The following is a 17427-nucleotide window of genomic DNA, read 5'->3' on the forward strand; positions in this document are numbered from 1 at the left end:
GTGTATCTGGATCCTGTTCCGTTTTGGGTGTCGGGGAGGCTCAAATGCATTGCAGAGATGCCTGACTATTTTTTCCTGCTATGGTTGATATCCAGCACCCTTCTGCATACAGGTTCAGCAACTCCTACCATGGCTAAGATGTTGGCCCAGATGGCACAATTGTTTAAAATCCTGATGACTACGCAGTGGCCTTTTGTTTTTGGCGCAGTGTATGTCTTGCATGGATTAGCCCCCTGGTATGTCATCTCACTCTGAGACCTACCAGTGTACTAAAAAAAAGTTACTCAGGTTGCATCCCCCTATGGTTGCACCATATACTGTAATGTCTTACTCTGACATGCCAGAGCAATCTTTTGAATTCCATATTTTTTTGAGGTTTTGCACAGCTTGCAAATATCTATTTTATATATGGCAAAAGAACCCATGACTAGTGTAGTCCAGATGTACCCCAATTTTACCCATACTGTTAGCCACCATACTCCACCCTCTTACCAACTTAAATAACGAGACCACACCTTTCATCTGGAGTATAAATGGCCATAACAGCCTTTTATTAAACAACTGTATAAAATTACCTCCAATATTAACTTCAATATGAATAACATATAAACTCAGATAAAACAACATGTTTTAAACAATCTGTTGGTCAATGACGGAGCTACCCCAGTTTACCACATATCCACAAGAGGGCACTGCAGGAACATGTTTCAAAACTGATAAGGCCTCCAGCTGTACCGCTCGGAGACAACCCCCTCCCGCAGTGCAACATACCGGTATTCCTTTCAGGAATACACAGGAGGGGCCATACTATTGCTGACCCCCCACCCCTTTTAACCTTTTATTTACCGCTACCGTCACCGACCAACAACAACAAACCAGCCACAGCCCGAAAGGATGAAACCTTATCCTTAAGGGCCCCTCCACACCCTCAAGGCCCGTTCTATTCCTTCCTGCAAACCCATGGTCCAAAGATCCGTCCCCACATCTGTGAGGTGGACCCCATCCCTCCTCAAATAGAGGCCTACATTTATCTCGAGCTCTCTGTGCCGAATCACCATGCCCCCTTGTTGAACCAAAAACCTCCCCACCACCCTGTTGACACGTATACGAGCCTTGTTAATCCTTACCACAGATCTAGCATTGCGCCACGAAGTTCGTGCCACAATATCAGACCATAGTAACAAAGTGTTCAGATAATTAGTGTGCAAGTGCAACAAATCTGCTTTTACATCCTCTATCAGGTCCCGGACCGTCCTCACCCCCAAATCGTTACCTCCAGCGTGTATGACCAACACATCCGGAGGTCTATCTAGCCAGGCAAATCGTTCCACCTCTGAAACCACTCTGCCCCACATCATTCCTGGTCTCCCCAGCCACTTGATAAGAGCCTCCCTTCTCGATATGCCTAACTGGCGCCCATCTGGTCTCGCATCACCTCTCCTTGCCCCCCAACAAACGTAGGAGTGTCCCAGTATCCAGACGAGGCGTGGAGACACTCCATCTGAAACGAAAAGACAACAAGGCAGGGTGATATCCCCAACGCAACAGACCAAAAACACCCACTACCTATATGTGAAAACCAAACTTATACAACATACGGGTTTCATTTATTTTTCATTTATTTATTTATTTATTTATATATATTATTCCACTACTAATTGAGGACGAATGTATGAACGGAATCTCTTTGATTCCCATCTACCGATCCTCCGCACCGCTGCTTCATCCAACCCGCATCTGGCAGCTTCTGTGGCCGCCCCAATGCGGAAGGAGTGTGAGGCGTATGCCTTCTCATCCAAACCTATCATCGATAAGCATTTTCGAAACACCGCCACAAATTGAAACTTTGAAAGGTAAGCACCCTTCTCATGACATAAAAATGGACCCTCACCTACCGGTCTAATCTTCCCAAATTCACCAACCGTCCTCACCGGACATACTGGCGATCCCGGTAATGCATGCAGCCACACATCTATGCCCTTTCCCAATTGGTCTGTTTTCGACCTCCTCAGCCGTAAACACACACTTCCCGTGCGTGCCCGCACGTCTTGCACCAAAATACCCCCTGCTTCCTTTTTGGATGGGCTGACCAACTCCCCTACCCGAAACGCCCCAAAAAACGCCAGCGAAAAAGCCGCTGTAAACAGTAAACATTCATAACTTGAGCTGCACACCAACCCTAGCTGATCACAAATTGCCAACAGGTTGGCAAAAGTGACCGGTCTACGGTTATCTTTTTTCTTGTGCCCTTTCCGGTACCCTTTTAATGCCTGCCGTACCCAAAATTCCTTCGTCCAATCCTCCATCCCCTGTAACTTAAACAGAAACGACAGCGCCGCCAATTTCTTACCAATAGACGATACCCCCACCCCATTTTCCATATTCCTGGACACAAAATAAATGACCAATAATCTCAACTCTCCCCCGTCATCCTTTGCTCCGGATTCCCGTACAAGTCTCAACCATTCACCCCATACCTTCACATAGGCCGACCATGTGGACTCACTCACAGACTGTTGTATCCATCCTGCGATGACTCCAATGCCAGCTCCCAGATCCAACCCGGGCAAGGAATCCCTTCCTTCTCTGCAGCCGGAGCTAATTCCCTGAACTTGTCCCACTGAAAGCGAGACAGTGAATCAGCCAGCGTATTTTCAATCCCAGGTATATGCACAGCATATATAAAAATATTCAATTGCAAGCACCGTAATACCAACTGTCGCAATAGTCTTATGACAGGTTGAGAAGACGCTGACAAGCGATTGACTACCTGCACCACTCCCATATTATCACAGTTCAGCCGCAACTTTAAATTCTGACAAGCCTTGCCCCATAATTCCATAGCCAGAACTACTGGAAACAATTCCAATAGTACCAAGTTACGAAGGAAACCTGCTTCAACCCAGGATTTTGGCCATGGTTCTGCACTCCATTGACCCTTAAAGAACGCCCCATATCCAGTAGATCCCGCCGCGTCAGTAACCAATTCTACATCGAAGTTGCTTACCGGACCAGACATCCACACTGACCTCCTGTTGTATTCCGACAAAAATTGATACCATACCTTTAAATCCTCACGATGATCCTTAGTAAGCCTAATGAAATGGGCCGGTGCTTTTACCCCTGCCGTAGCTGCAGACAGCCGTCGGCAAAAAACCCTACCCATGGGTATGATTCTACAAGCAAAGTTCAACTTACCAAGCAAAGATTGGAGATCCCTCAGCTGTATTTTTTTTCATCCCATGGACCCGCCTTATTTCCGTCTGCAGATCCAGTAACTTTCCTTGCGGTGACCTACATTCCATTGCCATTGAATCAATAACAATGCCCAAAAAGCTAATCTCCGTGGTGGGGCCCTCAGTTTTGTCAGCAGCCAGGGGAACACCAAACCGTTCTGCAGTGTGTTGCAACGTTGACAATAAAATCGCACACACACTGGAAGACGGTGGGCCTATGCATAGGAAATCATCTAAATAGTGTATCATAGATTCAAGGCCGGACAAATCTCTTACCACCCACTCCAAAAAGGAACTGAAAACTTCAAACATGGCGCAGGAAATGGAGCAACCCATAGGCAAGCATTTGTCCACATAAAATTGTTCCTGCCACTTGCAACCCAGCAGCCAAAAACTGTCCGGGTGTACTGGCAGCAGCCTAAACGCTGCCTCAATATCAGCTTTTGCCATCAGTGCCCCTTTTCCATAGCGCCTGACCCATCGAACCGCCACATCAAACGAAGTGTATGACACGGTGCAGACGTCCGGGTCAATGAAATCGTTAACCGAACCCCCTTTTGGAAATGATAAGTGGTGAATGAGCCGAAACTTATTCGGCTCTTTCTTGGGCACCACCCCCAGAGGGGACACCACCAAGTCATTCAATGGTTTTGCCTCAAATGGCCCCCCCATCCGTCCTAAAGCCACTTCCTTTTCCAATTTCTCCCCCACCACCCCCGGGTGTTGCAACGCAGATTTTAAATTCCGTGCTACTGGAGGAACCACCGCCAATGAACATGGAATTTTGAACCCCTCTCTAAAACCATCAGTGATCAGTAACGCCGCTTTCCTATCCGGATACTTACTTAGGAAAGGTTGCATCCTTTCCACCGTCACGGCGTCATCCCTCTTGTGAGCAAACTCCCCGGTACGTTTACCTTTTTTGAAACACCGAGACAGGGTGTGGGCTCCCCCACAGCCTGAACACTCGTGCTTGAATTTGCAGGACCCCCCAAATTTACAGGATCCTTCATTATACTGCCAGCATACCCCCCATTTTCTGCCGGCCGGTAGTCCTGAGGAGTTAGTACCCCCGGCCCCCCCTTGAAATAACTGAGGCGGGGTCCTAGCCGACGACATCAGCTTCATCCATAGGCTAATATCCTTATGGTCCCAACGCAGAGCCGGACGCACCGCTCTGCGTTGACGAAACTGCTCATCGTAACGTAACCACGCAGTTCCCCCGTACACTCTATGTGCCTCACCTATAGCATCCATATAACAAAACAACCCCGAACAATGTTCAGGGTTCTTTTCGCCAATGACACTAGCCATGATAGCGAACGCTTGCAACCAATTCACAAACGTCCGCGGTATCAATCTATATCTCCTCTTCTCCTCATCCTCCTTCTTGGAATCGTCGGGTTTAACCCTATCCAGGTTAAACTTTTCCAATGGCAACAAGGAGAAAATTTCCACGTACTCACCTTTTATGAATTTTTTCTCTCACTTCAGGTTTCAAGTGTGCCCCTAACGGGCCTTCAAAACAAACATATATCTCACATTTTGCAGCATCTGCCAGCCTAACCACATCAGTCCTGCCTTTTGTTTCTGCAGCCCCCTTCTCACCTGCTGTTTCCTTGTCTGCCACCTTCTCTGGCGTTGTGGTAGCTGGCACCTCTGTAACCGCAGCCCCTGTCGCCCTTTGTGCATCCCCTTGCGGAGCCTGCCCTGGTCCCTCTCCAAAGCGACCAACCAGGGCCCTTAAACCCTCCAATAGCTCCTGGAGCTGTCCCCCTGACCCCGAACTGGCGGGTGCAGTACTCGCCAGTTGTTGGTCAGTAACCTGACCCACCCCGCTCTGCAAAGGTGTCACCATCCCTCCTGCAGTTGTTGCTATCCCCCCCCAGCAAGCCCTGCAAAGCATTGGTAAAGGAAAAGTTATCACTAGACTTACCGGGCTGACCAGGATTCTTCCCAACAGCCGCTGTGCTGCTCTCTCTTGCTGGTTCCGGCTGCTGTAGCCCATCTTCCTCATCGGACACCTCGTCTTCGGACTGTTCCCCTTGCACTGGGACTGGCGTCAGAGGTAGCCCCCCAGGAGAAGCCCTCCTGGAGGCCGGAAGCCCACGCTGGTGTGAGGCCTGCACCGTGCGACGAGTCACTGCTGCTCCCTGCTGCCCTGAACTTCCAGCTACCGGGCCAGCCTGGGCGCTGTTTCCATCGCCATCTTGGGACACGTCCCCCCCCACCCGGTAAGCTCCGCCCACCCACGGTGCCGCTCGATCCACGCGACCCAGACGCTGCTGCTCTCGGCGCCGTTCTCCCCCTTCTGTCCACCCGCTCACACTCGTGCAGAGGTACTGAGGGGCTGTTCGAAATCCTCCGTGCAGTGCCAGCGTGCGGGGAAGTGGCGCCATGTTGGCCCGTGGCCCCGCCCACCGCTCCGTGACCGCGGCGTGTAACCCGCCCGGGCCCCACCGAATCACCTGTGTGGCTCCTCTTGGCCGGCGGTGCCGATTGCTCCCCCCTTGGGCTCCGTGTCAGACGACCCGGTCCATGTCCTGGCCCAGGTGAATAGCGCGCCGGAGGCCGCGATCTCCGCGCACGCGCAGACGGCTCACCTTCACCCCCTGCATGGCTTGCTTCTCCCCCGAGCATCGCTGTGACCTGGCTGCGAAGCCAGTCGGATCCATTCGCCGCCGCCTGCCGCAACCGCGCCAAAATCGCCTCAACGTCCGCCATTGTGTCTGAGGAGCAGAGAAATTCTGCCTCCTTGTGTCTCCTTCCCAGCACACTGTTCCGTTTTTGCTCCTCCCCTCTTTTATAAGGCCACTCCTCCTTACTTTCCTGTTATCTCCTCCCACACTTTTCCTTGAAACATTAACCCTATGTGTGTCACTAGACACACTGTCATGCCCGGCCCTGCACTATTCCTCTTCTTTCCATCATTCCGGGCCTCACTTTATGTGAAGTTTTGGACTCTGACTTGCACATGTAGCGTAGAAGGTGATTAGAAGCTCAAAACACTTGGTGACTGGACAGGAAAGGAATCAGAAGAAATAGTTGTATTTTCACTTGTTTCTGACGTGTTTTTTGTTGGGTGCTAAATTTTTGCAATTTGAAAAGCTGGATATCAAAGGTGCTGTAAGTGTCTTTATGTTGTCTGCCATAATTTATTATTGTAGTTAAAAGGTGGCACTGGGTCATAGATGGCAACCAATTGCCAAGCCAATGTATCTAGAGCAAAAAGTGTCTCCCACTCCTCCTTGTTGGTCAAATACTATTACCTGATACAAATGCTGTGACTTCTATTATAAGTTGGCCCTGGTTTTTCCAGACTTTATAAAAAGGACCACCCTACACATTACTTGCAGAAGTGGCATTATCCTCAAGTGTATTTCTGGTACCTTCCAGGATTGAAAGTCTTTCTTCTTCTGATCTTCAGATGATGATGCTCCAAGTCCAGACCAATGTGCTGCAGTCTCTAAACCTGACAGACTGAGCTGTCCTAGTTTGCAAGACTCGTGTACAAGTGTAGGTTGCTGCTATGATCCTTCAGACCAGACAACTCCATGTTACTTTGGCAATACAGGTAACCTTTTAAATCAAATTTTGTTTTTTGTTTTTGACCGATGATTCTAGCAGAAATGTTGGCTTATATGGTATCAGCATATTTGGTTGCATTTCAGAGAACACTGAACAATTCACAAATATGGGCTTCTGTCACTTGCGTAAACATCACTCTAGAGTCGGAAGTCTACTTCCAAGCTTTATTGAAGCTTTTAATGCAAATTTATGCTCCAGTGTGCTTAAGCCACTTTGCTCAACAAGCTTCCGTAAGCTATAGCACTTAAAGTGGATGTAAACCCGACATTTGACAGGTAAAGATACATGCAGGAGGCCTGCATATCCTTATAGATAACCCCTATGGCAGTAGTTTAGAAAGGATGACATTGGGTTTACATCCACTTTAAATGCTCAATCAGCACAAAAAATATCCTTAACTATGGAGCAGCTGTAACACTCAAGATCCATATATTAAATCCTGGATAGTAATTCACAAATAAAATAGTGCAGCATAAATACTAAAATTCATGTGTACAATTCATAAGATGCAGTGTAAAATATAATGGTCCAAAATCAGAGATGAGTCCATACATCAACAGTGAAGTAAAAAAAACAGCAGGAACGGGGAATGGATAGAAAGATATGTGAAATGTGATCACTGTGCTTGGACATCTCAGCAGTGTGGATCCATAAGACCTCCACCACAGGCAATATAAGCCACTCGCCTCACTGCGTGGACCTTCTGAGCCAACAGGTCAAACAAGCCTTCCCATAAAGGATTAAGAGATGATTGGTGCATCTGCAGGGATTCCACAGATACAGAACTACACCGCTACAGATCACCAGCCCCCCCGGATTTTCCTCCTAGACCTTTCTTCCCTGATGTTGTCAATATCACTTGATCTTGCTCAAGTGAGAGCCAGGTCAGATCACCTCTCCCAGAAGCCACTCTCCCAGTACCTGCAACAGCCTGCTCCTGAAGCATAAATTTTACATGGTGCAACAATTTTATCTGGTCCCCATTGACTGAGATCTGGCTGGCGATCAGGAGCAGTAGAATCCCTGCAGAGGCACCAATCATCTTTTAACCCTTTGTGGAAAGGCTTGTTTGCCTGTTGGCTCAGGAGGTCCACGCAGTGAGGTGAGTGGCATATATTGCCTGTGGTGGAGGTCTTATGGATACACACAGCTGAGTATCTTTCTAAGCACAGTGATCACAGCTGAGGATATCTTTCTATCCATTCCCCGTTCCTGCTGCATTTTTCTTACTTCGCTGTTGATGGACGTACTCATATCTCTGATTTTGGACCATTATCTTTTAGTGTGCATTTTATGAATTGTACACATGTATTTTAATAGCACCGCACTATTTGTGAAGCTTTAGCACTTGTCTCATGCCTGGTTTATGCAGAGGAAGGCTTCTCTTGCACCTCCGGACTGGGGGGGGTGTAAACGGGTTGGGGGGGCCCCTGGTAGAGTAAACAGGTGGCGCTGGAGTGCAGAGTCGCACCAGTGCCGGGTAGATGTGTTTGGTGCTGATCCAGTAGTCCGCCAGATGGCAGCAGATCTCTGTGGGCAGGAGCAGGCTGGTACTTAACCGAAGAGCAGGTCCCAGAGGTAGCTGGACAGGTGCTAGCAACTTGGTAGCTCCTGGAGGGTCTGGAACGTAAACAGTGAGACAAGCTGGTCATGCACAGAACAATCAGATCAAGTACAGATGCGGAGTCAGAATAGTCAACAAGCCGTGGTCGATGCAAGTGGAAAGCAGGAATAGTCGGACAAGGCAGCTCAAGAATTTAAGAGCAGATGCAGGTAAACGGTAACAGGACAATCACAGAATGCTGTAGACGAGACGGCACTGAACCTGGGTGCTGATCCAGCTAAAATGGCCCATTTGGTGCCCTTAACTGTCACCGGATGCGCTGCCCACATTTGCGTTGGCACGCTCAAACGCACCTTTTCCAGGCATTTGGGAAACGGGGATTCTTCTGTGGCTGTTCTGTCTTCTGACAGTCTTCCTGACAGCACTGCTTCAGTAAGCAAGCACTTTCATTGAGAACAAACTGGAGCTAAAGGTTGCTGAAGGCTTTACCCATTTGTGCATGGAAGTGAATTTTTATTTTTTAATTTGTTCTTTGTGTGATGCGCTAACTTGTATTTCTGCATTGACAAATGTTTTCAAGGCCATTAGTAACATGATGATAAGAAATTTGATAAACAAATGTAATATACAGTACATCATGTAAAAATACATAATGTATAAGGTTTACAAAGAAAACCATAATTAATAATAATAGCATATTTAATCTTAAATGAGCATGATTAATACAAAGAACAATGATACATACATACAATAGACATATAAGTCGTTTCTACATGATTAATATAAATAATGCAAACAGTACATGATATAAATACCCCAGACAAAAGAACATACTCAGAACCATCTCCATTCCAAGCTAGGAGCCGTAGAGCCAGACCTATAAGTTCTCTCCATAGGTAAAGTATCCATTGGTAGTATGTGCCCCTTATCTTTCTGATAGAGGGCATGATATATTAGATGCTTGACTATTTATATTTTATTTATCTTATAGCATTCTACTCCTGATGAGTCCATACTCAAGGGTGCCAAGCTATAGCTTGCTCACCATCATGAATTTTTCATTATCTGTATACATATAATTTTTATATCATGTACTGTTTGCATTATTTATTTATATTAATCATGTAGAATCAACTTGTATGTCTAATTGTATTGATCATTGTTCTTTGTATTAATCATGCTCATTTAAGATTAAATATGCTATTATTATGTATGGTTTTCTTTGTTAACCTTATACATTATGTATTTTTACATGATATACTGTATATTACATTTGTTTATCAAATGTCTTAATATTATTTTACTAATCAATTTTATCATGCCTATGTGGATAGTCCACCAGGGGTTGGATTAATAAATCCATTTATGGTCATGATCAAACAGTTTATATAGTAGTTGTTGGTAGTTACAGAGAGGCTTCATTTTAAAGTCCCGCCCTCCTTTTTTTTTTTTTTTTTTTTTTTTTTTTTTTTGCATGCAGTGTAAAATGGCTTTACATTTTGCCTGGAGTTGGATTTCATTCTGTTACAATATTCCTAACTCTTTACCCTTAATGTCCTTTGGAAGCCAAAGAAATGCACATACATTTTAAGATTGACTTTTGTGCTGGCCTACATTTTTTATAGTTTGGCTCCTGCTTTCCTGTTACAGCAGTTGTGCAGAGTGTTAAAATACTGTGCAGTCTAATAGACACCAGGTTTGACCCAGTGTACTCTTTAATGTTGCAGACCAGGTCAGACCCTTCCCTTTCTTATGTGGCAAGTCTGGATCCCTTGAAGAAAAAATGTTTTTTAATGGGTTTTCCAGTGTAGCGTTCTCCCGCAGGAGCCACTTTCACTTTCAGTGATCCCATTTCCCTACTTGGTGAACCTATGGCATTTTCTTCTTTCGCTGGCTCAATTAAGTCTAGAGGTAGTGTGGGGTGTGTTTTTGTTTTTAACTTGGATGGGTATGGGGGAGGCATGGGATGCCCCAAAGAAACAAGTAACATAGACTTTCTCTCCTCACCTTCCTGGTAGAGAGCTTCCAGAGTTACTGCTTGCTAGGAGAAATGTTTAGGAAGTGCTTCTTTGTAGAAACCAAAAAAAATAATAAATTGCATATAGTCTTTAAGGCACAGTGCTTAGGTCAGTACTTGAAAGGCCTTAAATTCGTTAGCTGCCACCTTCTGAGCGCTTCTCAGTGAGGGAGGGAAAGCCTCACAATACCACCAGCCACTGGACCCTCTTCCATCCAACATACCCCTGGTATTCTCGAGTGCTTCTCCAGACCATAAAAGCAATCCTAGACTTTAGGGAAGCTATGGCTGGGACCTCTGTGTCCTCCAAACAGCGTCTCCAGCAGACTTGCAAGTGGGTGTAGGGTGTAGCGGCTTCAGAGGGAATCGCACGTACTGACTTTATAACCAGGCAACGTTTATTACCGGAGAGATGGTGGTAGAGTGTTTACAGCAGTAATGCAAGTAGTTTCTCTCCAGACATGGAGGCATAGATACAACGCTGTATCCTGGCCTAGGCTGACAAGGCCAAGGCCTAGGGCAGCACTTTGCAGGGGGGCAGCACGGAAAGAGTCCCCACCGGCTTGCGCTGTTAGGGTAGCACCAGTCTTATGGGGCGGACTGGGCTGAGAGGCAAATTAGGCACTGCTTGCGGTATGCGGGCATTATCAGAAATTTGTGCTTAAAGTAGAATTTTTTTTTTTTTTTTTTTTACCCATTTTGGAAAGAGTAAGGAAGGTTTATAGCCCCTGTCAGTTTTATTTTTTTTTTACCATCCCTGTCCCATTGTACAGATTTCCCTTCACTTCCTGCCCCATAGCCAAACAGGAAGTGAGAGGAAATCTATGCAAATTTAGGGAATCCATTGCGCCCCCCCCCCCCCCCCCCCCCGGCCCTCAGAACTAGTGTCCCCACTCAAATATTTCAGGGCGGGTCTTAAACAGCAAGGGGTGTGGCCTTGACAGGAAAGGGTGGGTCATATTTAAATTAGGGGGTGCACGAGTTTAGTCAGGCCTAGGGCAGCAAAAAACCTAAATACACTACTGCATAGATACACAGCACAGTCACTTCTGATGTAAGCAGTAGTTGTATTCGTCAGCACTATAGTCACTTCTCACTGACTGATGCAGTATAAACCCAAGCACACAATGCATATCTGTAGAGGCTGATTTTCACACACGTTACCCAGTAACAGCGATATTCCTTCAACAGATGGCTATAGGCAACTGATACACTTGTCCCTCCCTCACAGGACTCCTATTGGGCCCTTTGCTGATAATATCTGTTTGTACATTTTTCTTACATAATCCTTGTATTTCTCTACTAGTGTGCATCTATGGTTTAATATTATATGCTGATTGCAGTAGTTCTTCTACCCCAGTTACTTTACTTATATAAAATTTTTATATATATATATATATATATATATATATATATATATATATATATATATATATATATATATATATATATATAATTTATTTTTAATATTAAAAAACAATTTTTGCGCCCTCCCATCCACCACTGGGTTTAGTGCAATATCCAGTTTGGGGAGGGGCATTTCTCAAAACCCCCAAAAAGAGGGCTACACCTTTCTGTCCTCAATAATAAAAAGTATACTTGATACAAGAATGTTCTAGCTTTATGCTAATGAGATGCTTCTTATTCAAATTCAACCTTCCCTCCCCAGTTACTGCTAGCTGCACACCAGATGGTTTTTTCTCAATTGCTGTTCCCAGCACCCTGACTGCACCAATGCTGGACCTGAACTCTGTTCACTTACTTGACAGTGGTGCCGAATGTGACCCAGTGGCCAGAAATGATGCATTCCTGCTGTATACATTCCCTCTTTCTTCCTGTGGGACAACATTCAAGGTAAGGGTACTAAAATATTAAAACATTTTACTGAAAATTATGCTATAGAAATGTATACCAGAACATTTATTGGAATTCAATATTTATAATGAAATCCATATCAAAATGAGAAGTATTTTCTCTAGCAATTGGACATGGGGCATGTGAAATTCTCTATAAAAAAAAAAAGCCTATAGTTGAACTTAAAGTTTGACTTGGAAAAACTTGCACCTCAGCTTGATCAAAACTGGATATTTGCGTTGCCAAAAGGATTTGTATTTCTGTCCAATCTTGAGACTTGCACAGTTCTGCAACACATCCCAGACCTGCCTGGTGCAGCAGAAGACAGTTAAACTAATCTTTCTCCTTCCTGGAATATGGTACACGCCTGTAAAGGGAGGAACTCTGCCATATTGTACTCTAAATCCCCCTGGCCTGAGGGCTATCTTCACAAATAAAGGAATGTCCACACGAGCAGCCTGTGACCTATTTTACTGTAAGACAATGTCAACCACTTCATTAAAAGAGTTCATGTTAATACAATAAACTTGAGCACAAAGTCCAGCACTACAGTACTCTTCAATGTAGTAACACTCAACACGCTCTCCAGCCATCTTCCCCAGTCTCCATTGTGGGTCTTCATCAACTGTGCCTGCGCCCTTGTGTTATATCAAGGGTAAAAAAACAATACTAGTACAGCGCAAATAATAAGAAAAGAAAAAGTCCACATGATCATATATATAATCAATTCCTCTTGGCCATTTTCATAAGGCACCAATATTCGTCAATTCAATCATAAGAATGCGCTTACCGGAAAAGGTGGACCTCTTAATTACAGGAGGTCATACGAGCCTGGGTTCCATAAGGACTGGGTAAATGTTGTACAGCTTTACTGGATCTCATCTGTGGTCATCAACCTTCAGCTTTCCCGAGTAAAGTGCATGAACCTGCAGTGCGGTGTAACATGTAGCAGTCCCAAAAATAAAGGAAAGGTTCTAAGTGTACTCCGTAGATAAAGATTTATTCAATAAAAGTTATTGTAAAAAACTGTTAAATATAAAGCGCTAAACAGCGCAGCACAATGAATGAAAATTTGCAAAGCTAAAACCGTCTGTTCGTGTCCGAACAGCTGTGAGATGGCAGCGGGTGACGTCAGAAGCAAGGCTCCGCCCCTGTACAGGGCGTTGCGTCCACACGGACTTCGTCACCAAGAGGAATTGATTATATGTGTGATCATATGGACTTTTTCTTATTATTTGTGCTGCACTAGTATTGTTTTTTTATTTGTTATTTAGGTTGGTGAATCCTTATAGTGTTCAGCTTGTATTTTTTCATTACATTATAGTTTGCGCTTATTGCCTTTTGTACATTATATCAAGGGTAGCCTGTTCCCATCTTCCTTCTGCCCAAGGCTCCATGCACTCAAGATTATAAAAGGGGCATTAACTCCACCCAGAAAGGGTCATCTAGCACCTGTTTTACATGCGTCTGGACAAAGCGAGATGCAGCAGACAGCTGGCCTTATATCTTGGTCACCCTGCTCTCTTCTGTCAGCATATTCTATTGTACATGAGCACTGTCGCATACCCAGTAAGCTGAGGTACCTGCAATCCTTGCTTTAAGAAAAAACACCATACCTGCGTCTTGTAGTAGAAGGGTAGAATTGTGTGTTTGGCCCCATATAAACCTTTAAATTAGAGCACCAAAAAGTACTTAAACAGGTGCTCCCATTCCATGGGGTCAGAAAAGCATGAGCATGATTCTGCACTAATGCTCATGCATTTTCAAGCCTCATGCTGCAAGCAAAACATTGCTCAGGTATGGACAACTTAAAGCAGAGATCTGCCAGGGGGCGGAAATTAAGTCAGCAGTTACACCTGACGCCGTCCTTCGGCTCCGGGTGCAGGCACCGACATCCTTTACTAGGGGGAACGGGAAGTTAAGCCTTGCAGCTTCACAGCCTGTTACCTACTGCGCATGCTCAAGTCGCACTGCGCAATCTGAATGGTCCCTGTTGTGTGTGTGTGTGTGTGTGTGTGTGTGTGTGTGTGTGTGTGTGTGTGTGTGTGTGTGTCTCTACCAGAAGACCGGGGGGGAGGGGCTGGACGTAGCGTAGTTCGCCGCACTACGCACAGCGCTCTATGCCCAGAAGTGGGAGCAGATACCTGGATTTGACAGGTATCTGCTCTCCCCCCCCCCCCCCCCGAAAGGGGGGGGAAATCCGATAAGCAGAAGTTCCTTTTCTGAGTGGAACTCCTGCTTTTTAAAAGGTAGAGGCCAAAGCTTCTCTTGGCCCTATTTCTTCTATGGCACGCAGGAGTGTGCTTAGTTCTGCACTCGTGTGACCTGTATTCAGACAACAGTGAGCTAAAGTCTGGTGTTGGCTGACATCACCAGTCATGACTCTGGAGCGATCCTGATTGTAATGTGGGGATCCACCCAGATGCCTAAACGGCAGCTGGCTCACCCTCTCGGCGCACTACTGAGAACTCCAGCCGGTCACTCCTGCCCCTCCACAGCCTGGTGATTCAGTGATTGCTGGAGGAGCAGAGCAGGGAGCCGGAAACTGACAGTCTCTGCTCACTGAAGAACTGGGTGATCAGCATTCTTTGATTGCTCAGCTCTCGGTCTTAGAGGCAGTATCTGACCAATGCTGCACCCACCTAGGTGAGTATGTAGTGTTTTGTTTTGTTTTGTTGGGATGGAGGGGGGTGGTGGTGGTGGTGGTGAATGGGGGCTAATCCCAGGGGAAAAAATGTAGCACAGGAAGAGCTCCACTGCAGGCTTGGTTCCGCTTAACAGATATGCCGGTTCTGTTTTCTTCTTTAGGTCCATGTTTATGCATTCATTTTCATTTTTCATTTTCACTATAGAAGTCAGAGTTGGCCATCGTATTAAAAACTATGTGCCCTATGTGTAGCTGTGGCTTATGTCAACGGTTTGTGCATTTTAAAATAGAATTGAAGTGTGGAGTGTGTGGGGGGGTTTTTTTTTTTTTTTTTTTTTTTTTTGTTTTTTTTTTTTTTTTTGTTTATAAAATTCATTTATCTTCACTATATTCTTTGAATGAGGTTATGAATGCAAAGTGTAACCCTAGGTGGTTGGAGATCAGGCCGTGTATGCAAACGAGCTGCTTGCCACAGAAACTGTACAGACATGGAAAGGAATCTCCATTACCAGAGAAACCACATTCAGGTAATTTATTTAATTTTTTTGTCTTGATTGATTGTAAGGGTTTTACTTCCTTTCCTGTTATGCTTACAACGGTTTTAACAGGTGAGAAGTACGGGGTGGAGAATTAAAAAAAAAAAAAAAAAAAAAAAAAATCTAACAAGGGTTATAACACTTCCCCCACTCTACTCTACTCTAATTGGGTTTTCGATCAGCTAGCACATTCACATAGTAAGCTTAAAGTTATTTGTCTATGGCGACAAAGTCCCACCCCTTAAATGCATTCCATTTAATGCTACTATGAACCCTTTAAAGACTGTCCCTTTGCATTTAACTGTGTTTAATGTTTGACATGATGAGACAACTGTAACCAATGTCTTTCTGCTTTTGTCTATAAAAAAAACTGTTAATGTTATCGCTGTCATTTACTCAAACTGTTCTGTATGCTTTTGCCAAATTCTTAAAAAAAAAAATGCATCTGGAACAGATCTGGAGGAAGTTTTGTGGTGTACTGGAGGCAGGCAACTAGTATTTTCAGGAAGCCTTCAAACAAAAACAGTTGACCTGTTGGTCCAGATGTCATTTACACAATATGGGATGCTCTACGGCCTTTTGGTCCCATTTCTCCTAGAGTAGGCTGAGGCCATTTTTTGTGATTGGCGAGAATCTAAGAATTTTTATCTGTAGGATAGTTGATGTGAGACTGAAATTGTATATTGCAGTGTTTGCACCAACTTGAGACTTCTGCTAGCCTGTGGGTAACAGGTTATTTAAGGTCCACCTTACAGGTAGGTATTCTATGGTCAAGCTTGTGCCTGATCCTCAGGACACAATTTTTCTGTAAAATTACAAGCCAGAACAGTGATGTTCCTCGTCTTCAATAAGATAGTGTCTGGTGTTTGGAGAAGAAGAAAAACTGGTAGCCACAGAAAAATAAGGTGAGAACCTAATGTAGTAAATAGGTAATAACCTTCACCAATGACAGATAAGCATTGGGTACATTTTAAAAAAGTTGAAATGGTGTTTGCAGCCTTTCAGGTGTAAATTACCAGTTTTTTGGTATATGCAAACTCATACAATGCTTGTATAGAGCATGGCTGTCTCCATGCAGAGAAGATCATGGTGGCTCTAGATTCTGACCCCAATCCTATATTCTTTTGAGGGACTTCAGAATGGTGAGTGGAAAGTGCACTTGTGGGCACCCATTTAGTAGGTTTATGGTTGTATATTGAAAGGTGTACCATGGAATAAAAAGGTTCCAAAGCCGAGTACAAGCAAGATGTTGCTTTTAAAGAACAATTATGCATTTAATGACTAAATGTCACGTCTCAGATTATAGGTGTAGCACAAATTCCCAAATAAACCTACAATTCAACCTCCATCCCAACATGCAACCACTGTCAAAGATCCAAGGAAACTATTTCTATCCTCATCCATCATCCATCTTTTCAAACCCCCGCCCAAAATAAATGCTTGAGCAGTTGAATCTATATGCTGGGGGAAACTTGCTTTAAAATGTATACATTTTGCTATTGAAAGAACTGGAAAAAACAAACTATTGGAGGTCATACCTATAATCGCCAATTACTGATACACTATATTACCAAAAGTCTTAGTCCATAGAGTTCAATATTGAGTTGGCCCGCCCTTTGCAGCAATAACAGCTTCAACTCTTCTGGGATGGATGTTCACAAGGTTTAGGAGTGTCTATGGGAATATTTGACCATTCTTCCAGAAGCGCATTTGTGAGGTCAGGCACTGATGTTGGACGAGAAGGCCTGGGTTGCAGTCTCCACTCTAATTCATCCAAAAGGTGTTTTATCGGGTTGAGGTTAAGGCTCCAGCAGGACAATGAGAGATGGCACTGGGACCTGATACCGGACGCGATGCAACAAGACGTTGCATTGGCGCTGGTCATAGCAAGTGCGTTTCAATGCCAGAATGCATTGTAGGGGCAGGAAGAGGATGTCAGGCCAGTCAAGTTCCTCCACCCCAAACTAATCCATGTCTTTATGGAC

The 17427-nt window shown here is 44.8% G+C and overlaps 1 protein-coding gene across 1 annotated transcript in view; it reads left to right on the forward strand.

Annotated features, from left to right (window-relative positions):
* The window catches only part of LOC141126536 (zona pellucida sperm-binding protein 4-like), a 62450-nt gene that overhangs the window by 23573 nt on the left and 21450 nt on the right, over nt 1-17427 (forward strand). The window contains exons 4-6 of the mRNA XM_073612469.1: nt 6664-6810; nt 12075-12259; nt 15336-15433. Coding sequence (XP_073468570.1) covers nt 6664-6810; nt 12075-12259; nt 15336-15433 — 430 coding nt within the window. The remainder of the gene's footprint in view (nt 1-6663; nt 6811-12074; nt 12260-15335; nt 15434-17427) is intronic.

Source organism: Aquarana catesbeiana, linkage group LG02, assembly GCF_042186555.1.
Source record: "Aquarana catesbeiana isolate 2022-GZ linkage group LG02, ASM4218655v1, whole genome shotgun sequence".
NCBI lineage: Eukaryota > Metazoa > Chordata > Amphibia > Anura > Ranidae > Aquarana > Aquarana catesbeiana.